We start from the raw sequence: 19,943 nt of genomic DNA on the forward strand, positions 1-19,943 counted from the left end.
GGGGTGAGAGAAGAAGTGGTGAAAACTGAATTATTTAATCATTATTTCTTATTTCAGGAATACGATGATGGCTATGGAACGGCATATGATGAGCAAAGTTACGAGTCTTACGATGACAACTACACTTCTCAAGTACAGAGGTAAGGTACCTCAGCTGCTCACCCTTATTACTCATAACTATTTCATTCCTAGCGCACAGATTCATTAGCGTAATGAGAGCAGATTCAAAGCTGCTTCCTGTGCACTTTCCCTTATAGGCCAGGTGCTCTGGGGACTTATATTAGCAATTAAAGTGTGGCGTTCACTGAAGCAACAAATTTTGCACCTTAAGAAAACAGAATCTTCTTTTTCTGGTTGTTGTTTTTTTTTTTTTTTTTTATTAGAACGGCTTTAGTAAGGCAGAATGCAGGTGATTAATATATAGATATTAATATAGCTTATGTTTCAGAAATTTCTACTCGATATGTAAAATGTAAAACACATAAAAACTCAATGTTAGCATCCATAAACTGTGATTAATAAAATATGTGAAATAAGAAAGGGTAAAAAAGAAAGGCGACTATCCTGTGCAAGGGAAAGTGTACTTTGCAAGGGAAGTGTGTTCAGAGCTTAGTAATGATGATGACACTTCAGATTTGAAAAGAATATTCATGTGTAAAGAAAAAAAAATGGTTGCACATGATTGGGTAATGGACAACTACAGAGCCTTCCTTCCTTTCTTCTTTCCTTCGTTCCTTCGGTCCTTCCTTCCTTCCTTCCTTCCTTCTTTCCTTCGTTCCTTCCTTCCATCCTCCCTCCCTTCCTTCCTTCCTTCCTTCCTCCCTTCCTTCCTTCCTTCCTTCCTTCCTTCTTTCCTACCTCCCTCCCTCCCTCCCTTCCTTCCTTCCTTGTGCACATGATTGGGTAATGGACACCTACAGAGACTTCCTTCCTTCCATCCCCCCTCCCTCCCTTCCTTCCTTCCTTCCTTCCTTCCTTCCTTCCTTCCTTCCTTCCTTCCTTCCATCCCCCCTCCCTCCCTTCCTTCCTTCCTCCCTCCCTCCCTTCCATCCTTGTGCACATGATTGGGTAATGGACACCTACAGAGCCTTCCTTCCTTCCTTCCTTCCTTCCTTCCTTCCTTCTTTCCTACCTCCCTCCCTCCCTTCCTTCCTTCCTACCTCCCTCCCTCCCTCCCTTCCTTCCTTCCTTGTGCACATGATTGGGTAATGGACACCTACAGAGACTTCCTTCCTTCCATACCCCCTCCCTCCCTTCCTTCCTTCCTCCCTCCCTCCCTTCCTTCCTTGTGCACATGATTGGGTAATGGACACCTACAGAGCCTTCCTTCCTTCCTTCCTTCCTTCCTTCCTTCCTTCTTTCCTTCTTTCCTCCCTCCCTCCCTCCCTCCCTCCCTCCCTCCCTCCCTTCCTTCCTTGTGCACATGATTGGGTAATTGACACCTACAGAGCCTTCCTTCCTTCCTTCCTTCCTTCCTTCCTTCCTTCTTTCCTCCCTTCCTCCCTCCCTTCCTTCCTTCCTTCCTTGTGCACATGATTGGGTAATGGACACCTCTACAGAGCCTTCCTTCCTTCCTCACATGATTGGGTAATGGACACCTGCAGAGCCTTCCTTCCTCCCTTCCTTCCTTCCTCCCTTCCTCCCTCCCTCCCTTTCTTCCTTCCTCCCTCCCTTTCTTCCTTTCTTCCTTCCTTCCGTCTTTCTTTCCCCTCATTATCCAAGCTGTGGGGAATATTCCCTTGCAAAGTGCAACTTCTCTCGCAAAGTGAACAGTCTATTTGCCTTTAGTAAATCGACCTCTAACAAAGCAATCTCCATCTGAAACTTACCAAAATCGATGGACCCTTTTGTTAAAGAAGTTAAAGTGTTACTAAACCCACAACAGTACAATCAGTCTGTATATGCAGTAAAGCATGCTTGTTATACTCACTGTGGAACCTAAGGGGTTAATCCTCTGCATTGTGTAAAAAGGATGTTTGATCCTGTCTTCTCTGATCCTCCCTCCTTCTAATGTCCTTAATCCATCCCTCAGCCTTGAGGGCAAGCTGCACATGCTCAGTTTGGTGTGTATTACTAGAGAATTTTTTTTTCTTGTGATCAGCACAGGGCCAATAAGTGTTGTTCACAGGATTGGGGTCCTGTAGTCTCATAGAACACTGAGAAGAGAATGAAAACTCCTCCTACAAGATTTACTGCTGATGAGAAGATGTAATTAGTAGTTTACAGTTACTAAATAATTGCATTTTCATGTTCTGTGTCCTGTGGGAGACCAGATATAGTGAATGCAAGGTCCGGGGAGACCAGATATAGTGAATGCAGGGTCCGGGGAGACTGGATATAGTAAACGCAGGGTCTGGGGAGACCGGATATAGTGAATTCAGGGCCTGGGGAGCCCAGATATAGTGACTGCAGGGTCCGGGGAGACCGGATATAGTGACTGCAGGGTCCGGGGAGACCGGATATAGTGAATGCAGGGTCCGGGGAGACCAGATATAGTGAATGCAGGGTCCACGGAGACCAGATATAGTGAATGCAGGGTCCGGGGAGACCGGATATAGTGAATGCAGGGTCCGGGGAGACCGGATATAGTGAATGCGGGGTCCGGGGAGACCGGATATAGTGAATGCGGGGTCCGGGGAGACTGGATATAGTGAATGCAGAGTCTGGGGAGACCGGATATAGTGAATGCAGGGTCCGGGGAGACCAGATATAGTGACTGCAGGGTCCGGGGAGACCAGATATAGTGAATGCAGGGTCCGGGGAGATCAGATATAGTGACTGCAGGGTCCGGGGAGACCGGATATAGTGACTGCAGGGTCCGGGGAGACCAGATATAGTGAATGCAGGGTCCGGGGAGACCGGATATAGTGAATGCAAAGTCCGTGGAGACCGGATATAGTGAATGCAGAGTCCGGGGAGATCGGATATAGTGACTGCAGGGTCCGGGGAGATCGGATATAGTGAATGCAGGGTCCGGGGAGATCGGATATAGTGACTGCAGGGTCTGGGGAGACCAGATATAATGAATGCAGGGTCCGGGGAGACCAGATATAGTGAATGCAGGGTCCGGGGAGATCGGATATAGTGACTGCAGGGTCTGGGGAGATCGGATATAGTGACTGCAGGGTCTGGGGAGACCAGATATAGTGAATGCAGGGTCCGGGGAAACTGGATATAGTGAATTCAGGGTCCTGGGTTTAGTAACACTTTACGTTTTTAAGTGTAGCTACCATTACCAGTGGTGCAATCACTCCCTGTGTATCATTAGCCAGCTTGATTTTTTTTAACCAAATGAATTTTTTTTTTCTTTGAAGCAACAGCTTGTTTTCTGTTTATTTCCATTGAGTTACAAAATCCTCTGGTATGTGAGAAAAAACCTGAAGTGGTAACAATGATACTTGAACCGTAAACATCCTTCTGTATCTTCCCCCATTCTGTTTTTTGACCTTCTATAACAAAAGCTGCACCAATTCTAGTGCTATAAGGTGAAGGATCATTGTCTCACTCAACAATATGCAGGAAGGTTCTTTAAAACACATGAAGACTCATTTGATTTGTTAAAAGAGTTGTTGAAGATCTATGTATGTTACTTTTTTGGACTTTTTTTTACACTTTCTAATTTCAGAGAATTTATTTGTCACAATTGATTGATGCTAAAATTGAGTTTTAATTATGTATTTATATTTAATTATTTAAATAAGATTCAGAATTGTGTGTTTATAGCCATTACATTATTACCATCCACCATAACCCATCGAGGCATGCACTCCACTAGACCTCTGAAGGTATCTGGCACCTAGCAGTCAATAGCAGATCCTTTAAGTGTAAGTTGTGAGGTGGGGCCTCCAATGATCAAACTTGCTTTCCAGAACAACCCATAGATGTTCAATTGGCGTGACATCTTCAAAATTTGGAGGTCAAGTCAATACTTGCATGTTGTGTTCCTCAAACCAGTCATCAATTCAGCAGGCCAGGTCACTTTCTTCCATTGCTCTGTTGTCCAGCTCTGATGCCCACGTGCCCATTGTAGGTGCTTTTGGTTGTAGACACAGGTCAGTATAAGCACCCTGACCAGTCTGAGGCTATTAAACACAACAACCTGTTTTCTGACACCTTTCTATTGGATCCAGCCTGAACGTTTTCAGCAGTTTGAGCTACAGTAGCTGTTCTATTGGATCGGTCATGTGAGTCATTGAGCCTTGGCTGCCCATAACCCTTTCACCAGTTCACCAGTTTTCCTTCCTTGGAACACTTTTGGTAGGTCCTGACCCCTGAAAAACAGGAATATCCCATAAAGATCTGTAGGTTTGCACTTGCTCTGACCTAGTCGTCTAACAATTACAATTTAGCCCTTGTCAGAGTTGCTCAATTCCTTACTCTTGTCCATTTGTTCCTACTTTCAACAAATTAACTTCCGGGATAAAATGTTGACTGCCTAATATATCCCACCTACATTACCTATGAGTGGTCATAATGTTGATGATTGGATGATAAAAAAATTATATATATATATATATATATATATATATATAATTAGGTTAAATGCTGTTTTGTTTTTAATATAGTCTATTTTGAAGATTGTGCTGATCTTTAAATGGCTGCTTACTTCGGAAGTAACGGTTTTGGGTTGTGCACATCATACTACCGCATTGTTTTCTTCAGTTTTAAGTGTTTAAGTCCTCATTCACACAGGCATTGAGGCCCGTAGTCTGTAAATGGGCAATGTGTTAAGCTGACTGGAGCTGGCAGGTATAGTCAGTCCATTCATGGCAAGGGGACACAGCAACTCCATGGGCATAGCAGATCATCCTCAATTCTGAATGTCTTCAGGTCGACCCCTTTGGAGTCCCCCTGGACCTTATGCTCAAGCCATACACGAGGCCATGACTTCTGCCCCAGTAGGATCATGTCCCATCTTTCGTGCTAAATCCCACTCTATCATTTGTCTGTGAAATACCAGGATTTCCACTACCCACCAAAGTTCTGACTATTGACAGTTGATTGGCAGGGACGGGGCTTTTCACGAGGAAGGGCAGGATTTAAAGTGTATGTAAAGGCAAAACTTTTTTTTTTCTTAGTTTTGGATAGAGTGAGAAAGGGTTAGGTGGTCTATGAAATTGTAATTACTGCCTTTGTCCCTGTTGGGGTAATTTGCATCTCTATTCATACTGGTAACCATTGACAAAATGTAATGGGTAATCCACAATTTAAAGGTTTTCACCAGAACAGGAATAGAAGGGAGATTTCCAGTGGACAGACCTGTTGTGTGACAACTATGAGAGGAATTCCCCTCACTTTGAGAGATGTCTTCTAACTTCTTCTGGTATCTGTAGCATACAAAGTGAGGGAAATCTCCCAACAATACACATATAGCATAAAACAAAAGGATGGAGGTTTTCATCCTTCAGTCTTTTCTCCGAAATTTGAAAAAGAAAACAAAAATTGGCAGTACATGCACTTCAAAGCCGAACTCTGGGCAAATAAGAAAGACATGAATCAATGCAGCTTTCTAATCATTATTACATTTTTAAATTCAATTTTAATAGTACTTGGTATCATACTCTTGTAGCTCCTGGACAGCAGAACTCAAAGAGCAGGAGGTACAAATAGCACAGGAAGCTGGTTCAATGTACCTCTTTGGAAGAAGCATGTTGTTAGGAGGAGAAAGAGAGTGACAGAGAGATAAACTAATTAGTGTTTTTCTTCTTTATTCACTGTCCAGTCACAGGGTGGGGGGGGGGGACCTGTAAGTAAACCTAAAACTTCAGGATAGAAAGAGCAGGTCCTCTAATCTGATTGATAGGGTTGTGCTGTGTGCTGGGGCTGTGTATATGGACTAGAGGGACAGAAATACAATCACAAGAAATGTATAAAAACTAATGCAAAAGTGGGAATAATTCACATGTTGGTAGAGTAACTCTTCCTCTATAGTAACTCTTTTTCTACTTTTTAATTGCAGGTAGATAATGGATTCCAAGCAGAAGCACTGGGTTCTTGGTGAAGGAGGAGTGCAGGCTATCTCACATCCACAGACAGCTACAGAATATTTTCAGTGATGACACCATTGACAAGAGTCACCAATGACATTGCTTCTGTGGTTGTCGGACAGCACGCACCCCTCCTTTGTCAAGAACGTAATGATTAAAAAAAATTGCTTCTGCTTAAATACATTATTTACCTGCAATCAAACTACAAAGAATAGTTGCTAGAGTTACTCTTCCAATATGTGAAATTTGAACAATCTATGTATGTTAATAAACAATTATGCCCACTTTTGCATTACTTTTGGTACAGCCTCATACTTTGTTAGCTAGAAAGCCTTATACAAGTAATACATCCTCTATATTTAACTTCTTTCTTGGAGCTAAGCTTCATCTTTGAAAGAAGTCAAGTCTCCATGTTCAGCCTGTGCTTCAGATCCATCGAGGGATCCAGAGACACATAAGGATTGATTTGGAGACTAATACAGGTAATTCAGGTACCTTTCGTAGTTGTCAGGGACCACCGCGATGCATGAGTCTGCACATGCGTAGGTGTTCGACAAGACATGCAGGCAGGCGGGCACTAGGACCCAGGCGCGCCTGTCACCTATGACGGCGCTGGGAAGGCACTAGGACCCAGGCGCGCCTGTCAGCACTGGGCGGGCTACTTAAACCAGCTCTGCACAGACACAAGTTGCCTGATGGTCTTCTCCCTGTTCCTGTGTTCCTGCTCTTCCTGTATGCTGATTGCCTTGTTGCTGACCCTGCCTGGACCTGATACCGCTGTCTTCTCCTGCCCTGACCTTTGGCTCGCCCTGACCATCCTCTGCCTGCTCCTTTTGTCTGACCTCCTGTTACCGAACCCGGCTTGTGACCCGATTACTCTTTGTCTACCGATCTGTACCGTCTGCCTCGCTGTTACCTACCCGGCTTGCCTGACCACGTCACACCTCTTCACATCTGGCTCCTACCCGCTACACACCATTGGCGGTTGCCTTTACCACGGTTGGTGTCACTCAGGGGTCGCGACCTGGTCCTGGTCTGCTTCAAGTCCATCCCCACCATCAGGGGCTCTGGTGAACCAGCAGACCTGGGCTTAGACTCCGCGCCCTGGGGGACTCCGGCCAGTGGGCCACTAGAGGTTGCCATCAGTGTTCGTGACAGAAGTCTTCAAATTGATCCCCACATTGGGCATATAGAGACAGCTTTTCAACATTGTTGTTGGCATACTGTATATTCTTTAAAGGCCAGTAGCTTTCAAATTTTGGTAAACAATTCAGTGTTATGCATTAGACTGATTTTAGGATGCTGTAAATCACTCTGTTCAAGACATTACCCACAAAGTTCAACATACGGCCATCTTCTGATACACATCCCATTTGTGAAGACCGTATGGACCAATGTAACACAACAGAAATGTTTGTCTATTAATCGGTTTATGTTCTCTGAAAGATTTATGCCCAATGGCTTGAAAAATGACTATAAAAATGTGAGGCCCATTGGAGAGCTGCAGTACATCATTTAGATTTAGCATTGCCATCTGCTTAATGGCAGTGAAATGGCTACAGAGACACTTATAATGGGCCATTCTAGGACTTGACAGATGCTGCCATGTTAACCTGTCAGGGCTGAAGTCCTGTAAGCAGATGTAGGTTATATGCTACGAGGTTGTACGCAACAAAATGGGCCAGCAGTTACTCCGATCATCTCTGTGATAATGATGTTTGCGTTTTGCTATTTCTAAAGAGTGTAGACAGTCATGATGCCAGATTATTTCTCTTTTCTAATAAAGCTCCGTTATTGTCTTGTAATATAACTGTTGTCAAACTACTTATTCTAAAATTCATCAAAAGTATATTTTTTTATATTCTATTGATTAATTATTAAAGACCAACTCCAGAATATCAGAAAATTCCTCTTTGCAGTGGGGCTGCACCCACACTGCAAGGGTTAATGGCTCATTTAGGTCTAGCAGAAAGGAAACCTGCTTACTTGATCCTCTGCTCCTTTCTGGTGGTGGAATGTCCCTCAGCATCATAACATCTAGTGCAATGCTTGGACATACATGGGTCTTGATGACATCAAGACCTTAGACCGCTGGAACTTTGGAGGGGGGGACTGCTGCAGGGATTAGTTTAGAAACATAGAGTAGCAAAGGATATAGTAAGTAAATCTTCTTTTCTGTGCCCCTGGACCTAAACAAGCAGTTAAGTCTTGCAATGCAAACACAACCCCTGCAAGGAGGAAGTTTCAAGTTTTACAGAGTTGAAATTAATTACATTTCTGTAGTTACTATTAAATCCCAATTGAACCATCTAAATTGGCTAAATATATTACCAATGCATCAAAACAAAAGGTGTCAACGTTTTCAGACTCCATAGAAGAACCCTTTCTGTCTGTGTGAAAGCAGTGGTTTCTCTACAGAGGTCCAACATTCCCCTGGTGAGTCAGAGCTACTGCACTACATTTGGTCAATCTAATGCTCCCTGCTGACTGGAGAGCTTTAGCTCTGATTTATCAGGGAGTGTGTCCAGCCCAGGAGCAGACTGACAACTCATGGGGCCCCCAGGCAATAGGGGATCATGGGGCCCCTGTGTCCTTGCCCACACTCAAAGCACACCCAAAAAAGCCTATAAAAGGTACCAGGGGCATTTTATGGGGCCCCCTACTGACCCCGGGCCCTCGGGTAGTGCCCGAATGGTCAGTCCGCCCTGCTTCCAAGCTGTCTTTTGTAGACTACTCATTCCTCCCTCTCACATAATATAGATAAATAAAATAAGACCTATGTGTCGTAGTCAAAATAGAAGTGTGAGTGACAACCATGGCTTCTTCCATAGATACAGTGGAAGAGTGAACATAGCCACCCAAGGACAGGAAGTGTGTTATTTGCAGAGGTCAGGAATGGGTAATTCAGAGTGTAGGGGTCAGGTGTATGCAATGTATATACTGTAGGGTTCAGGTGTATGCAACGTACGTAGTGCCCCCTACTGACCCCGGGCCCTCAGGCAGTGCCAGAGTGCTCGAATGGTCAGTCCGCCCTGCTTCCAAGCTGTCTTTTGTAGACTACTCATTCCTCCCTCTCACATAATACAGATAAATAAAATAAGACCTATGTGTCGTAGTCAAAATAGAAGTGTGAGTGACAACCAAGGCTTCTTCCATAGATACAGTGGAAGAGTGAACATAGCCACCCAAGGACAGGAAGTGTATTATTTGCAGAGGTCAGGAATGGGTAATACAGAGTGTAGGGGTCAGGTGTATGCAATGTATATACTGTAGGGTTCAGGTGTATGCAACGTACGTAGTGCCCCCTACTGACCCCGGGCCCTCAGGCAGTGTCAGAGTGCTTGAATGGTCAGTCCGCCCCTGGTCCGGCCTCTGTAGAGGGACCACTGCTTCTTTACAGAGAACAAGGTCCTTCTTTGCAGCATGTTGGCAGGGGACAGATTTTTATACTCCAACTGTGGCTGCTTTCTAAAGGAAAAAAAATGTAATACTTTTAACACCATTTGTTAAAAGTAGTAAGTATTAATTGAAACAAATAGTAAGGAAAATGTAACACTCAAGGCTGCATTATGGGGGCTGAAGGCAAAAAAATTAATGTGGTACGGACTTGTAGACACCTGGCCATCACACCTATATGAGCTTGGTGAGCATCCCATTCCAAAACAGTAGATATTAATATGGAGTTGACCCCCTTTCTTACATCTCTAATGGCCTCCATTCTTCTGGGAAGGCATTCTTTAAGATTTTAGGGTATGACTGTAGGTTTTTGTGTTTTTTCAGCTGACAGAACATTTGGGAGGTCAAATACTCAGAGTATAACCCTATCCCAAAAAATGTTTAGTAGGGTTAAGGTAGGGGTTCTTTGAGTTCCTCCATACCAAACTCATTAAACCATGTCCTAATGGAGCTGGCTTTGTACACAGGGGCACAGTCATGCTGGAACAGAAAAGGGCCTTCCCCAAAAGTTTGGAGGTGCGCAATTGTCTAAAATATCTTTGTATGCTGTGGCATCAACAGTACCCCTCAATGGAAAAACCTGAACTCATTTGGAGATGTAATAGATTTGATAGTCAGTTGTCAGTAAACTTCGTTATAGTGCACATGCCAGATGGATATAAGAATTTGGTCTAAAGCATTTGAACTATATTGTTCCTCTGGCTGGAGACACAAACTGTACATACATCAAAAATATGTCATCTTCTTGATGTGACCAAACCTATAAAAAATGACTGTTGCTCGTCTGAATGCCTTTTTCCTTTCTTACAGTTCTGGAGATTATTATGAATACGGACATGGAATTGGTGAGGAATCATATGACTCATACGGTGAGTCTTTTATTATTTAGTGTATAATTTAAAAAGCAGGTAATGATTTTACCCGATATGTTATATTAGATAGACTACAGTAGCTTAAATCTACAGACTATTGTACATATGTTATTGAAGCATTTACCAGTTATAATTTATTTTTTAATTTCTAGCAATTTCATATTTTACATGACTTTTGTGCAGTTTGACAGGACTGTAAGCTGTGAACGGCTTGTAATTATATTTTATCCATCAAGTGGCTAAGGCATTTACTTCATAAGAGTGTTTTTAACACAGCTACGTATTAAAGAAATTTGGAGATAATTTGCTTCTAAATACATTTATTCATGTTACTTTAAATGGCACCTGCTAAGATTAGGCAAATTTATGAATTCCCCCATACTTTTTCTCCTGAGAGCTCCTGATGGGGAGATTTCCCTTCACTTCCTGTCCCTTAGTCACAACAGTAACATGTCTCCAAAGTAAGGGAACTCCCCTCTTAGACAGTTGACACCAAAATTAGTGTACCCACTGAAATATTTGAGAGATTTCCCCTGTATTACTGTTCTGGTGGCAACTCAAAATTTGGGGTTATCTTTAACTTTCACTCTCAGTGATAATGGTCACCAATGCAAATAGAGAATATCCCCTATAGGGGCACGGAGTGCAGTAAAACCTGACATGAGTCCTAGTCCCTCTCAACTCTATCCAAATCTAAAAAAAAAATGTGGCTGTCTTTGCACTTTAAGGGCTGCTTTGGTATATGTACAAAGCTCCCATTTGAGGGCTCTCATGGTACCGTGGATGAGCCATGGTATTTGGCATCCACCCAGCCTGCCGTTTTGTGCCCAATAAAACTGGTCTATGCAGATGAATATCTCCCATGTGAGGCTGATTCCCTATAGTACATTTCAGTGAGTGTATACCACCTCTTGATGAAGAGGCACTTACCACTCCTTGATAAAGAGGAACCTCTTCTTCATAACCCTGATGCTCAGTGATAAACTGACTCGAATCCACATAGCAAAAAGGCCACAAACTGAATGACCCTCACGTAGAAGAGTTCCAGTTCGAATAACTTGGAAAAGTTACAATTATTGAGGGTATTATTCATAGCTCCAAAACAAGGGGGTAATGTCACTGGAATCTGACTAAAAAACTGTAAAGGGTGCAGCAGTACAACAATCTTAAGGACAATGTGCAGATCTCCGATCTCTTGTCAGTATGTATGAGAGATCTGCTTGTGAGACAAGGTGGCCATGTTATGAGTTTAGTAAACCTTATAATATTTGTGCTGAGTAATACAAAATCACCATATTGCTGACTGCTACTCTACTTATTTTAGCTGAAATTCATTCACCATGCAGTGATAGTGACTATAAACCCCAACCATTTTTTTTCATAGACTGGGAAAGGCTAAGAACCCTTGCCTGCACTTGGAAAATTTTCCTTCACTTTCCAGCCTGGTACTTTCTCAAAATCAGGCAAAGTTTAGAGAACCAGAAAAAGTGTCACCAGGTGTGGAAAACTGCACTCACCTTTTTGTTCTGGTGACAACCTTCAATGGGATGGAACATGAGGTTGCATCTGTGTAACCTTCAAACAGTGCTAAAAAAGCAAAAGGAGTTTCTAATCCTTTCTCAATCTATCCATGGGCCACATTTTCGACCAGGTTAGATCTCAGGCCCAAGGTATATGTTCATATGCACTCTATTGATTAATGTCCATTTCAGCTTTAAAGGTGTAAACAGAAAATTTGGACATGGTGATATCTCTTAACATGCTCAGATTTTATGAACCCTTTTGTTGCCTAAAATTAAAGATTACCTAGATTTCATAGACTGGGAAAGGCTAAGAACCCTTGCCTGTACTTGGAAAATGTTCCTTCACTTTCCAGCCTGGTAATTTCTAGAAATTAGGCAAAGTTTAGAGAACCAGAAAAAGTGTCACCAGGTGTGGAAAACTGCCCTCACCTTTTTGTTCTGGTGACAGCCTTCAATGGGATGGAACATGAGGTTGCATCTGTGTAACCTTCAAACTGCTAAAAAAGCAAAAGGAGTTTCTAATCCTTTCTCAATCTATCCATGGGCCACATTTTTGACCAGGTTAGATCTAAGGCCCAAGGTATATGTTCATATGCACTCTATTGATTAATGTCCATTTCAGCTTTAAAGGTGTAAATAGAAAATGTGGACATGGTGAGATCTCTTAACATGCTCAGATTTTATGAACCTTTTTGTTGCCTGATGTTAAAGATTACCTAGATTTCATAGACTGGGAAAGGCCTGCAGTAGGGAAATTTTCCTTCACGTTCCAGCCTGGTAATTTCTCAAAATTAGGCAAAGTGTAGAGAACCAGAAAAGGTGTCACCAGGTGTGGAAAAATTCCCCTCACCTTTTGTTCTGGTGACCGCCTTCAATGGGATAGGACATGAGGTTGCATCTGTGTAACCTTCAAACAGTGCTAAAAAGCAAATTATTATTATTATTATTATACAGTATTTATATAGTGCCAAAGGGTATACTCAGCGCTGTACAGTAGCAGGGGGACATAACATGAGACAAGACAGTAACAATACACTACACGAGGGGTTCGAGGGCCCTGCTCTTTCAAACTTACAATCTAGGAGGGAGGGGAAGGTGGCACAGGAGGAGATGGCTGTGGGGGATGGAGTAGTGGGTGGAGTGGAGGAGGTTAATTGTTAGGTGAGGTCGGGTGTTAGGTGAGGTTGGGGTAGGCTTCCCTGAAGAGGAGGGTTTTCAGGGTGTGCCTGAAGGTGAGGAGGGTAGGTGACATTCTGATGGATTGGGGTAGGGAGTTCCAGAGGATGGGGGAGGTCCTAGAGAAGTCCTGCAATTGGGCGTGGGAGGAGGAGACCAGGGAGCTAGAGAGCAGGAGGTCCTGTGAGGAGCGGAGGGCACGGGTAGGGTAGTATCTGGGTATCAGGTCAGTTATGTAGTTCGGGGCGGCATTGTGAGTGGCCTTGTAGGTCAGGGTTAGCAGCTTGAACTTGATGCGTTGGGCAATCGGGAGCCAATGAAGGGATTGGCAGAGGGGGGAGGCAGATGTGGAGCGCTTAGTGAGGTGGATGAGTCTGGATGAGTTTCTAATCCTTTCTCAATCTCTCCATGGACCACATTTTTGACCAGGTTAGATCTCAGGCCCAAAGTACATGTTCAGATGCACTCTATTGCACTCTATTGATCAATGTCCATTTCAGCTTTAAAGGTGTAAATAGAAAATGTGGACATGGTGAGATCTCTTAACATGCTCAGATTTTATGAACCCTTTTGTTGCCTGATGTTAAAGATTACCTAGATTGAAGAACATCCTGAACTAACAAGCTTACAATTACACACAAATAAGTGAGATGAGGATTTCCAGTTTCCTGTTTTTAATAATAGTTTGTTTGTGAAAATATATCTTGTGCCTTGTGTCTGTGTTCATCTCCCTAATTCAAACATGTCAAACTGATGTTTTTGGTCTACTTGAATCCTGTTTATCTCTTCTATTAACTTTGGCTTCCAACTGTTGTATGGCTTAATAAGTAAACCTGTCACATCTGAAAACTTGTAATAAGCCTAGCAATCAAATACAGGCAGAGGTGGTGTTTGCTGTTGTCTCTGAAGGCATCTCAAGAACATCTATGCCATCAAATTCCGTGGCACACTGTTATGAAAATGTCAACACATTACTACTAGTAGTTTAAGTGTCAGGGGCTGGCCCTCTTTGCCCTCCACCTTCCTATCAACCCTTTGATATGATTGGCAGTTGTAATAGCCTGTAGAAATGCAAAGGAAGAAGCAGTTCTCAAAATGGTGAAATGCAATAATTTGCATATGAGCGCTCCCAAGGATTTAGGAGTTTTGTGGTGCATTGGAAATAGCTTTTGAAGGTATAAGCCATAGGCAGTTTATAGATTTCATATGAAATATACAAAGGTGTATTGGAAGCCGGTTTAAAGCCATTTTTTTTAGAATATCTTAGAAAGTGTTTTTTTGAACTGCATGAACGATTGTGATTTAAGTGCCAATTCTATCATACATTAAATCAGTTACTAAATATACAACTTGAGTAAAGTATATTCATTTATTGATAAAAATACTCTAGTCTTTTTTCTATTGTGTAACTACATCTCTTATTAGGATAAATTTGGCCCCTATCTTGAAGCAAAACTTAACTGTATTTGAGCACCACAAACCGAATATTTTTAATATTCAAAGCAGGGGCGGACTGACAATTCATGGGGCCCTCGGGCAATAGGGGATCATGGAGCCCCTGTGTCCTTACCCAAACTCAAAAAAGCCTATGAAAAAGGTACCAGGGGCATCTCATGGGGCCCCCTACTGACCCCGGGCCCTCGGGCAGTGCCTGAGTTTCCAAATGGTCAGTCTGCCCCTGATTCAAAGCCAACTCACCTATCTGTCTCCATACATTTCTTTATTTAGAAAACACTTTGAAAAGCACTGCCCTAGCATTTCTCGCCACGACCATCTTGAGTACAGGCAGATGATTCATGTAACATTTACTCCTGTAATCCATTTGCCCTTAGCTCAGGCTTGAAGGCAAGAGGGTGTACTTAGATGAGAAGGTCCCTCCTCCCCTCCTCCAGATAAAAGAAAATAAATCCCATTAAGACTCCTGGGATGTATGATTTAATTTTGGCTTAGGCCAGAAACCAGGAAGCAACTGAAGAAATTAAAAAAAAAAAAAGTTTAAAATAAGCAGATATAATATACTGTACCTTCCTATATATTTACTAATGCTAGCAGTATAAAAAATAAAAATAGTTAATGTTGATTCATAGTTACATAGTTAGTCTGGATGAAAAAAGACAAAAGTCCATCCAGTTCAACCATTAAAAAAAAAAAAAATTAGAATCCTTCACCCGCAGTTGATCTAGAGGAGGGCAAAAATGTAAGTGCTTGTTATACCTACTCTACTCAATCTCCTTTCTGTCCTGCTTCGCTTCCCTCCATTGCCACCAAAATGCTTAGAGGGCCAAAGAAGGCTTTTTATTTTTCCCATTTAGGAAGTTTTCTGTATTTTTATATTAAAACAGAATTGTTTAAAAGTGAATATGTTTAACTCCAACCAGAAATTGGTAAAACAATTAATTGTGTTCACCAGGGCAAGAAGATTGGGCAAACAACAGACATAAAGTCGCTTCTTCAAGAGCCACAAAAGGAGCCTACAGAGATCAACCATATGCAAGATACTGATTGTACAGTCTGACGTGAATTAAACCTTCTCCAGCCCTGTTTACTGTTCAAAGTAATTTTTTCTACGAAAGCTCATTCCCTTTTTATTAAAACCGTTCTAAACCTGAATGGATGGACTGAAACTAAACCAATTTTTTTCTTTTTATCATTGAAAAAAAAAAAAAAACAAATGAACAAAAACATTGTAAACCAACCTTGTTATCTAGTCTGTATTTGAAAATAGGTGGTCAAAAGGATGACTTAACTATTAACTAGTGTTAAACCAGTTAGATTGACTAAACATGTTAATCCATTCTTTAATATAAGCGTAACCTTTTTTTTATTTTAAAGGGTTTCCTGAGAAACATTAATGCCGCTTTATTTTAACAGTTTGTTACTTTTTTTTCTTGTAAATCTGCATAAATGACAAAAACAAACGAAAAATCACAATTGCAAATAATGTCGTATCTTTTTGTAATAAGTCTTGAAATGTACTGTAGTGTTGAGCAAAATTTACTGTTGCTTAATACTAATAAACTTTTGAAAGAAAAAGTGTGTGTGAAATAGTAATTTTATGATTTGTCTTTAAAAAAGTTATAAATAGCGGTAAACAGAAAAAAAAAAAAAAAATCTAACGCTGATACATATAAATGGTTGACAAACACTCCATGGTTTGTCTTAAAATTTGGTATAAAAACTAAATATACTTTGACTATATGATGGTAGGATTTAAATGCTTGTCTAAAGGACTCAAATGGTATTGATTTGCTTAAATTCCACATTAAAACTATGCAGAAAAAAAAATAATGTATTTAAAATGGTTTTAAACTAGAGTCTGAGTTTTCTGGAAAAAATGTGACTAGTTTTGATTTTGTTGAGCATTTTTTCACTAGTGCAACTTTGGAATTTAAAAGAATTTTGGTTCCTAAATGAGAACTTCGAACCATGATGGGAACAAATAGCACAAAGCTTAAAAGACTCTCTGACTTGACTAATTGAGGTCGCTTTCATCCGTGGCAGAGGATGCGTAACCCTTAAAACGATCTTCATTTGCAAAGGTAAATAAATCAAATAAAATTTTAATATTCATTAATTTCTCTTTAATATATAACCGATAAAAACAGGTGGAATTCAAATTAGTTACTTTTTTTTTTTTCTTTTTCTTTTCTTTTTCTTTTTTTTTCTTTTTAATTTAAGGCCCCTAAATTCTCATGTTAAACATTAATTTTTCATTAATCGCTTAAAAAGCCTCGGTGCTCTATTTTAAAAAAAATAATCTGTAAAATTTCATAACTAGCTGTTTGACAGGCTTTTGTCCCTAAACCTCAGTAATCAACAGAATTTAAAGTTATGATCTAACGCTGTTAATTCTGTACTTTCCCTTAGTTTCGTAAGTCTTATTTTATAACTGATTTCATTAAGGTGTGTTATGTTGTTCTAATGTATTTTGTAATCAATATCTTTTCTTGCCAGGAAGCAGGTAAAACACTTGCTGAAGAACAGGACGGAAAACAATGAACATTTAAATTTTTGGTAAGTGTTCTTTTCATAATAGATGTCCATCAATGTGCTTATGACCAAACTTTTAAAGAATACCTACCAGTATAATTTATACCAATTTTTCAATTGCATTAATTGAGGCCGAATTTCACAAAGTTGGGTTGAATCATAATCTTAGTGCTTTTTTCTGGATTTTTAAATAAAGCTGGGAGAAAGGGACCAAAGACAGTTCTCAAGTTTGCTTCTGCATTTTCCTCGGCACCTTTAGCTTTACTGCCAGTTCCACTAAGTCCCACACTTGATATCTTATTATCCCTGGTAGAATTTTTTAAGTTAGGGGCCCAGGCTGTTTTATGACACCTTACCCCTTTGAGGACCAAGGGACGTATTTGTCCCATGTTTTTAATTGCGTGTATCATCTGATTAAGAACTTTTTTTTTTTTTTGGTTTGAGTCAAAATATTAGTTCTTATCAACAAACAACAAATGGATCTAGCTTTTTGCCAATTATTTCATGAAATGGCTTAGTTACAGTAACTGAAGTGTACGAACTTTAAAAACAAAAAAATTGATTCTTTTGGCGTTCCAAAATCTTACGGTCCTCAAAGGGATAATCTTGTCAGACAATGCTGCCAGGAGCCATTCTGCAAGTTGTTGCATTATTTGTTCCTCCGGTTTTGGTTTTCATTGATTTCTTAATTTTTACCAGTCTAATACATTGACAAAAGGATCTAAAAGCAGGCATCTAAATAGGGCCTTTATATACTTTTTGTATGGGAGGAGGTGACCAGGGAGCTAGAGAGCAGGGAAATCTTGGGAGGAACGAAGAAAACGATTTGCAGGTTGGTTGGTATTTTGGGACTAGGTTAGCGATGTAGTTGGGGCAGAGTTGTGGATTGCTTTGTAAGCTGTTGTTAGTATTTTCAATTTAATTTGTTGGGTGAGCGGAAGCCAGTGGAGGGAATGGCAGAGAGGGGTAGCAGACATTGAATGATTAGTAAGGTGGATGCAACTGGCAGCAGCATTTATGATGGACTGAAGGGGGGATGGCCCATTGAAAGATGCTCCAGTGTGGAGGGAGTTGCAGTAGTCCAGGCGAGAGATAACCAAGAAGTGAATTAGAAGGTTTGTGCTGTCATTAGTTAATGTTTTTTTTTTCTTTACATATTTATTTATTTCAGGTACTTATATAGCGCTGTCACTTTACGCATCGCTTTACACATATATATTGTACATTCACATCAGTCCCTAACCCTCAAGGAGCATACAATCTAAGGTCCCTAACTCACATTCATACATACACATACTAGGGAAAATTTAGACAGGATCCAATTAACCTATCAGCATGTCTTTTGGAGTGTGGGAGGAAACTGGAGTACCCAGAGGAAACCCACACAGGCACAGGGAGAACATGCAAACTCCAGGCAGGTGGCGCCATGGCTGGGATTTGAACCAATGACCCTAGTACTGCCAGGCGGGACTGCTAACCATTTAGCCACTGTGCTGCCCACATATGATTGAGTATTCTTTGCAAAGTGAAATGTCACCACATTAGCTCTTGGGACAATTCTGTTGCAAAGTGCATTTCCTATTTGCCTTTAGTAAAACATCCCCTTAACCTGGCCACACATTGTTCAAAATTCAGCCAGATCAGCAGAGACCAGCTGAATATTTCACCATGTACTGTATGGGCTAGCTCAGGGGTAGGCAACCTGAGAGCTGCAGGACTACACGTTCCATCATGCCTCTGCAAGTCATAGCTGTAACTGTCAGTTTTGTAATCTTTGCAATGCCTCATGGGAAATGTAGTTCCACAACAGCTAGTGAGCCACAGGTTGCCACAGGGCTCTGAGGAAGAGCCGAGTCCTCGAAACGCGTCAGCCTTTTGGATGTCTATACTCCCTATTGCAGACTGTTACTCAGCGCGGTGTTGACCCAGCTGTACTTTATGATGTGCCTTGACTATATTGTCGTTTGTGAGTACAACACCTACTTTATTTTTTATTAAACATTTTTTATGGTAATGTACTAGGCCTGTGCGCCCTCTGTTTTTTCTTTCCTCATTCAGTGAGCCACAGGTTGCCTACCCCTGGGCTAGCTGGTTGTACACAAGTCCATCTATCAATCGACTTATGTACAACCAGCCTGTCAGGTATTTTCCAAACAATCCATGCAGCCAGCTATAGCCATCAATACTGATCATTGTATTCTGATGGTAGGAAAGGCTTCCCACTGTAAGAATACAATACCACATCAAGATGGATTCCCCCATCCCCCTCAAATGTGTGGATGGGGGAACTGGCTGGTTGAACAAATAAAAAAAATGTATGGCCAGTTTTAGTCTCCAAAGCATCCCTGGAGCCTGTGAACCATGAAAGTCATCCATAGTATCCAACTCAAGCTTTGAATCCAATGCTCTGCAACCACCCCACCCTCTTTTGACTTCGGACCTGGAAAGATTGTATTTGCCTGTGGAGTCCACTAGGTTAGAGGGTGCACTGGAGACTTACCAATAGTAAATTTGCACGTAAATAGTAGAGGGTTTTTTTTTCAGTGTACAAAGAAACATACAATTTAGTAACCATGACTATCTGGATTTCTGAATTGAGGGATTCTCAAAACAGCAAAGAGATCTGAATTCCTACAACTTAGAGGTCATAAGTGAGTTATATTGTTTTCAGTGCACTTGGGGAACCTTCTGATCCTAGGTACTTGTTGTACAGAGCTCTTGGCTATGGCAACTGTTGGATCCTGCTGTCTGCCATTGAAAACTCTAGTGTGAGTGCATGAGAGGACACGACACAACTTTGATTTGGAAAAGTAGTCTTGGTCATTCAATTACAACACAAAAATATTTTGCGCTAGTAAATAAATAAATGTTGCAAAAAACAATTATACCTGTGAACATAAAAATAAAAATATTATCAATGTGAGTAATGAATATAAATA

At 41.2% G+C, this 19,943-nt stretch overlaps 1 protein-coding gene across 3 annotated transcripts in view; it reads left to right on the forward strand.

Moving 5' to 3' along the window:
• The window catches only part of KHDRBS3 (KH RNA binding domain containing, signal transduction associated 3), a 234,335-nt gene that overhangs the window by 165,174 nt on the left and 49,218 nt on the right, over positions 1 to 19,943 (forward strand). For 2 of the 3 annotated variants that reach the window (XM_089685953.1, XM_089685955.1), the window contains 4 exons: positions 58 to 140; positions 10,254 to 10,312; positions 15,425 to 15,568; positions 16,969 to 17,028. In XM_089685953.1, the coding sequence (XP_089542079.1) occupies positions 58 to 140; positions 10,254 to 10,312; positions 15,425 to 15,516 (234 nt within the window). In that variant the 3' untranslated portion in view covers positions 15,517 to 15,568; positions 16,969 to 17,028. Of the gene's footprint in view, positions 1 to 57; positions 141 to 10,253; positions 10,313 to 15,424; positions 16,554 to 16,968; positions 17,029 to 19,943 lie in introns of all 3 variants that reach the window. The other variant, XM_089685954.1, reaches the window with a different exon arrangement.

The sequence above is a fragment of the Staurois parvus genome, unplaced genomic scaffold, assembly GCF_062004578.1.
Source record: "Staurois parvus isolate SC_StPar_1 unplaced genomic scaffold, SC_StPar_1.0 ptg000389l, whole genome shotgun sequence".
Classification (NCBI taxonomy): Eukaryota; Metazoa; Chordata; class Amphibia; order Anura; family Ranidae; genus Staurois; species Staurois parvus.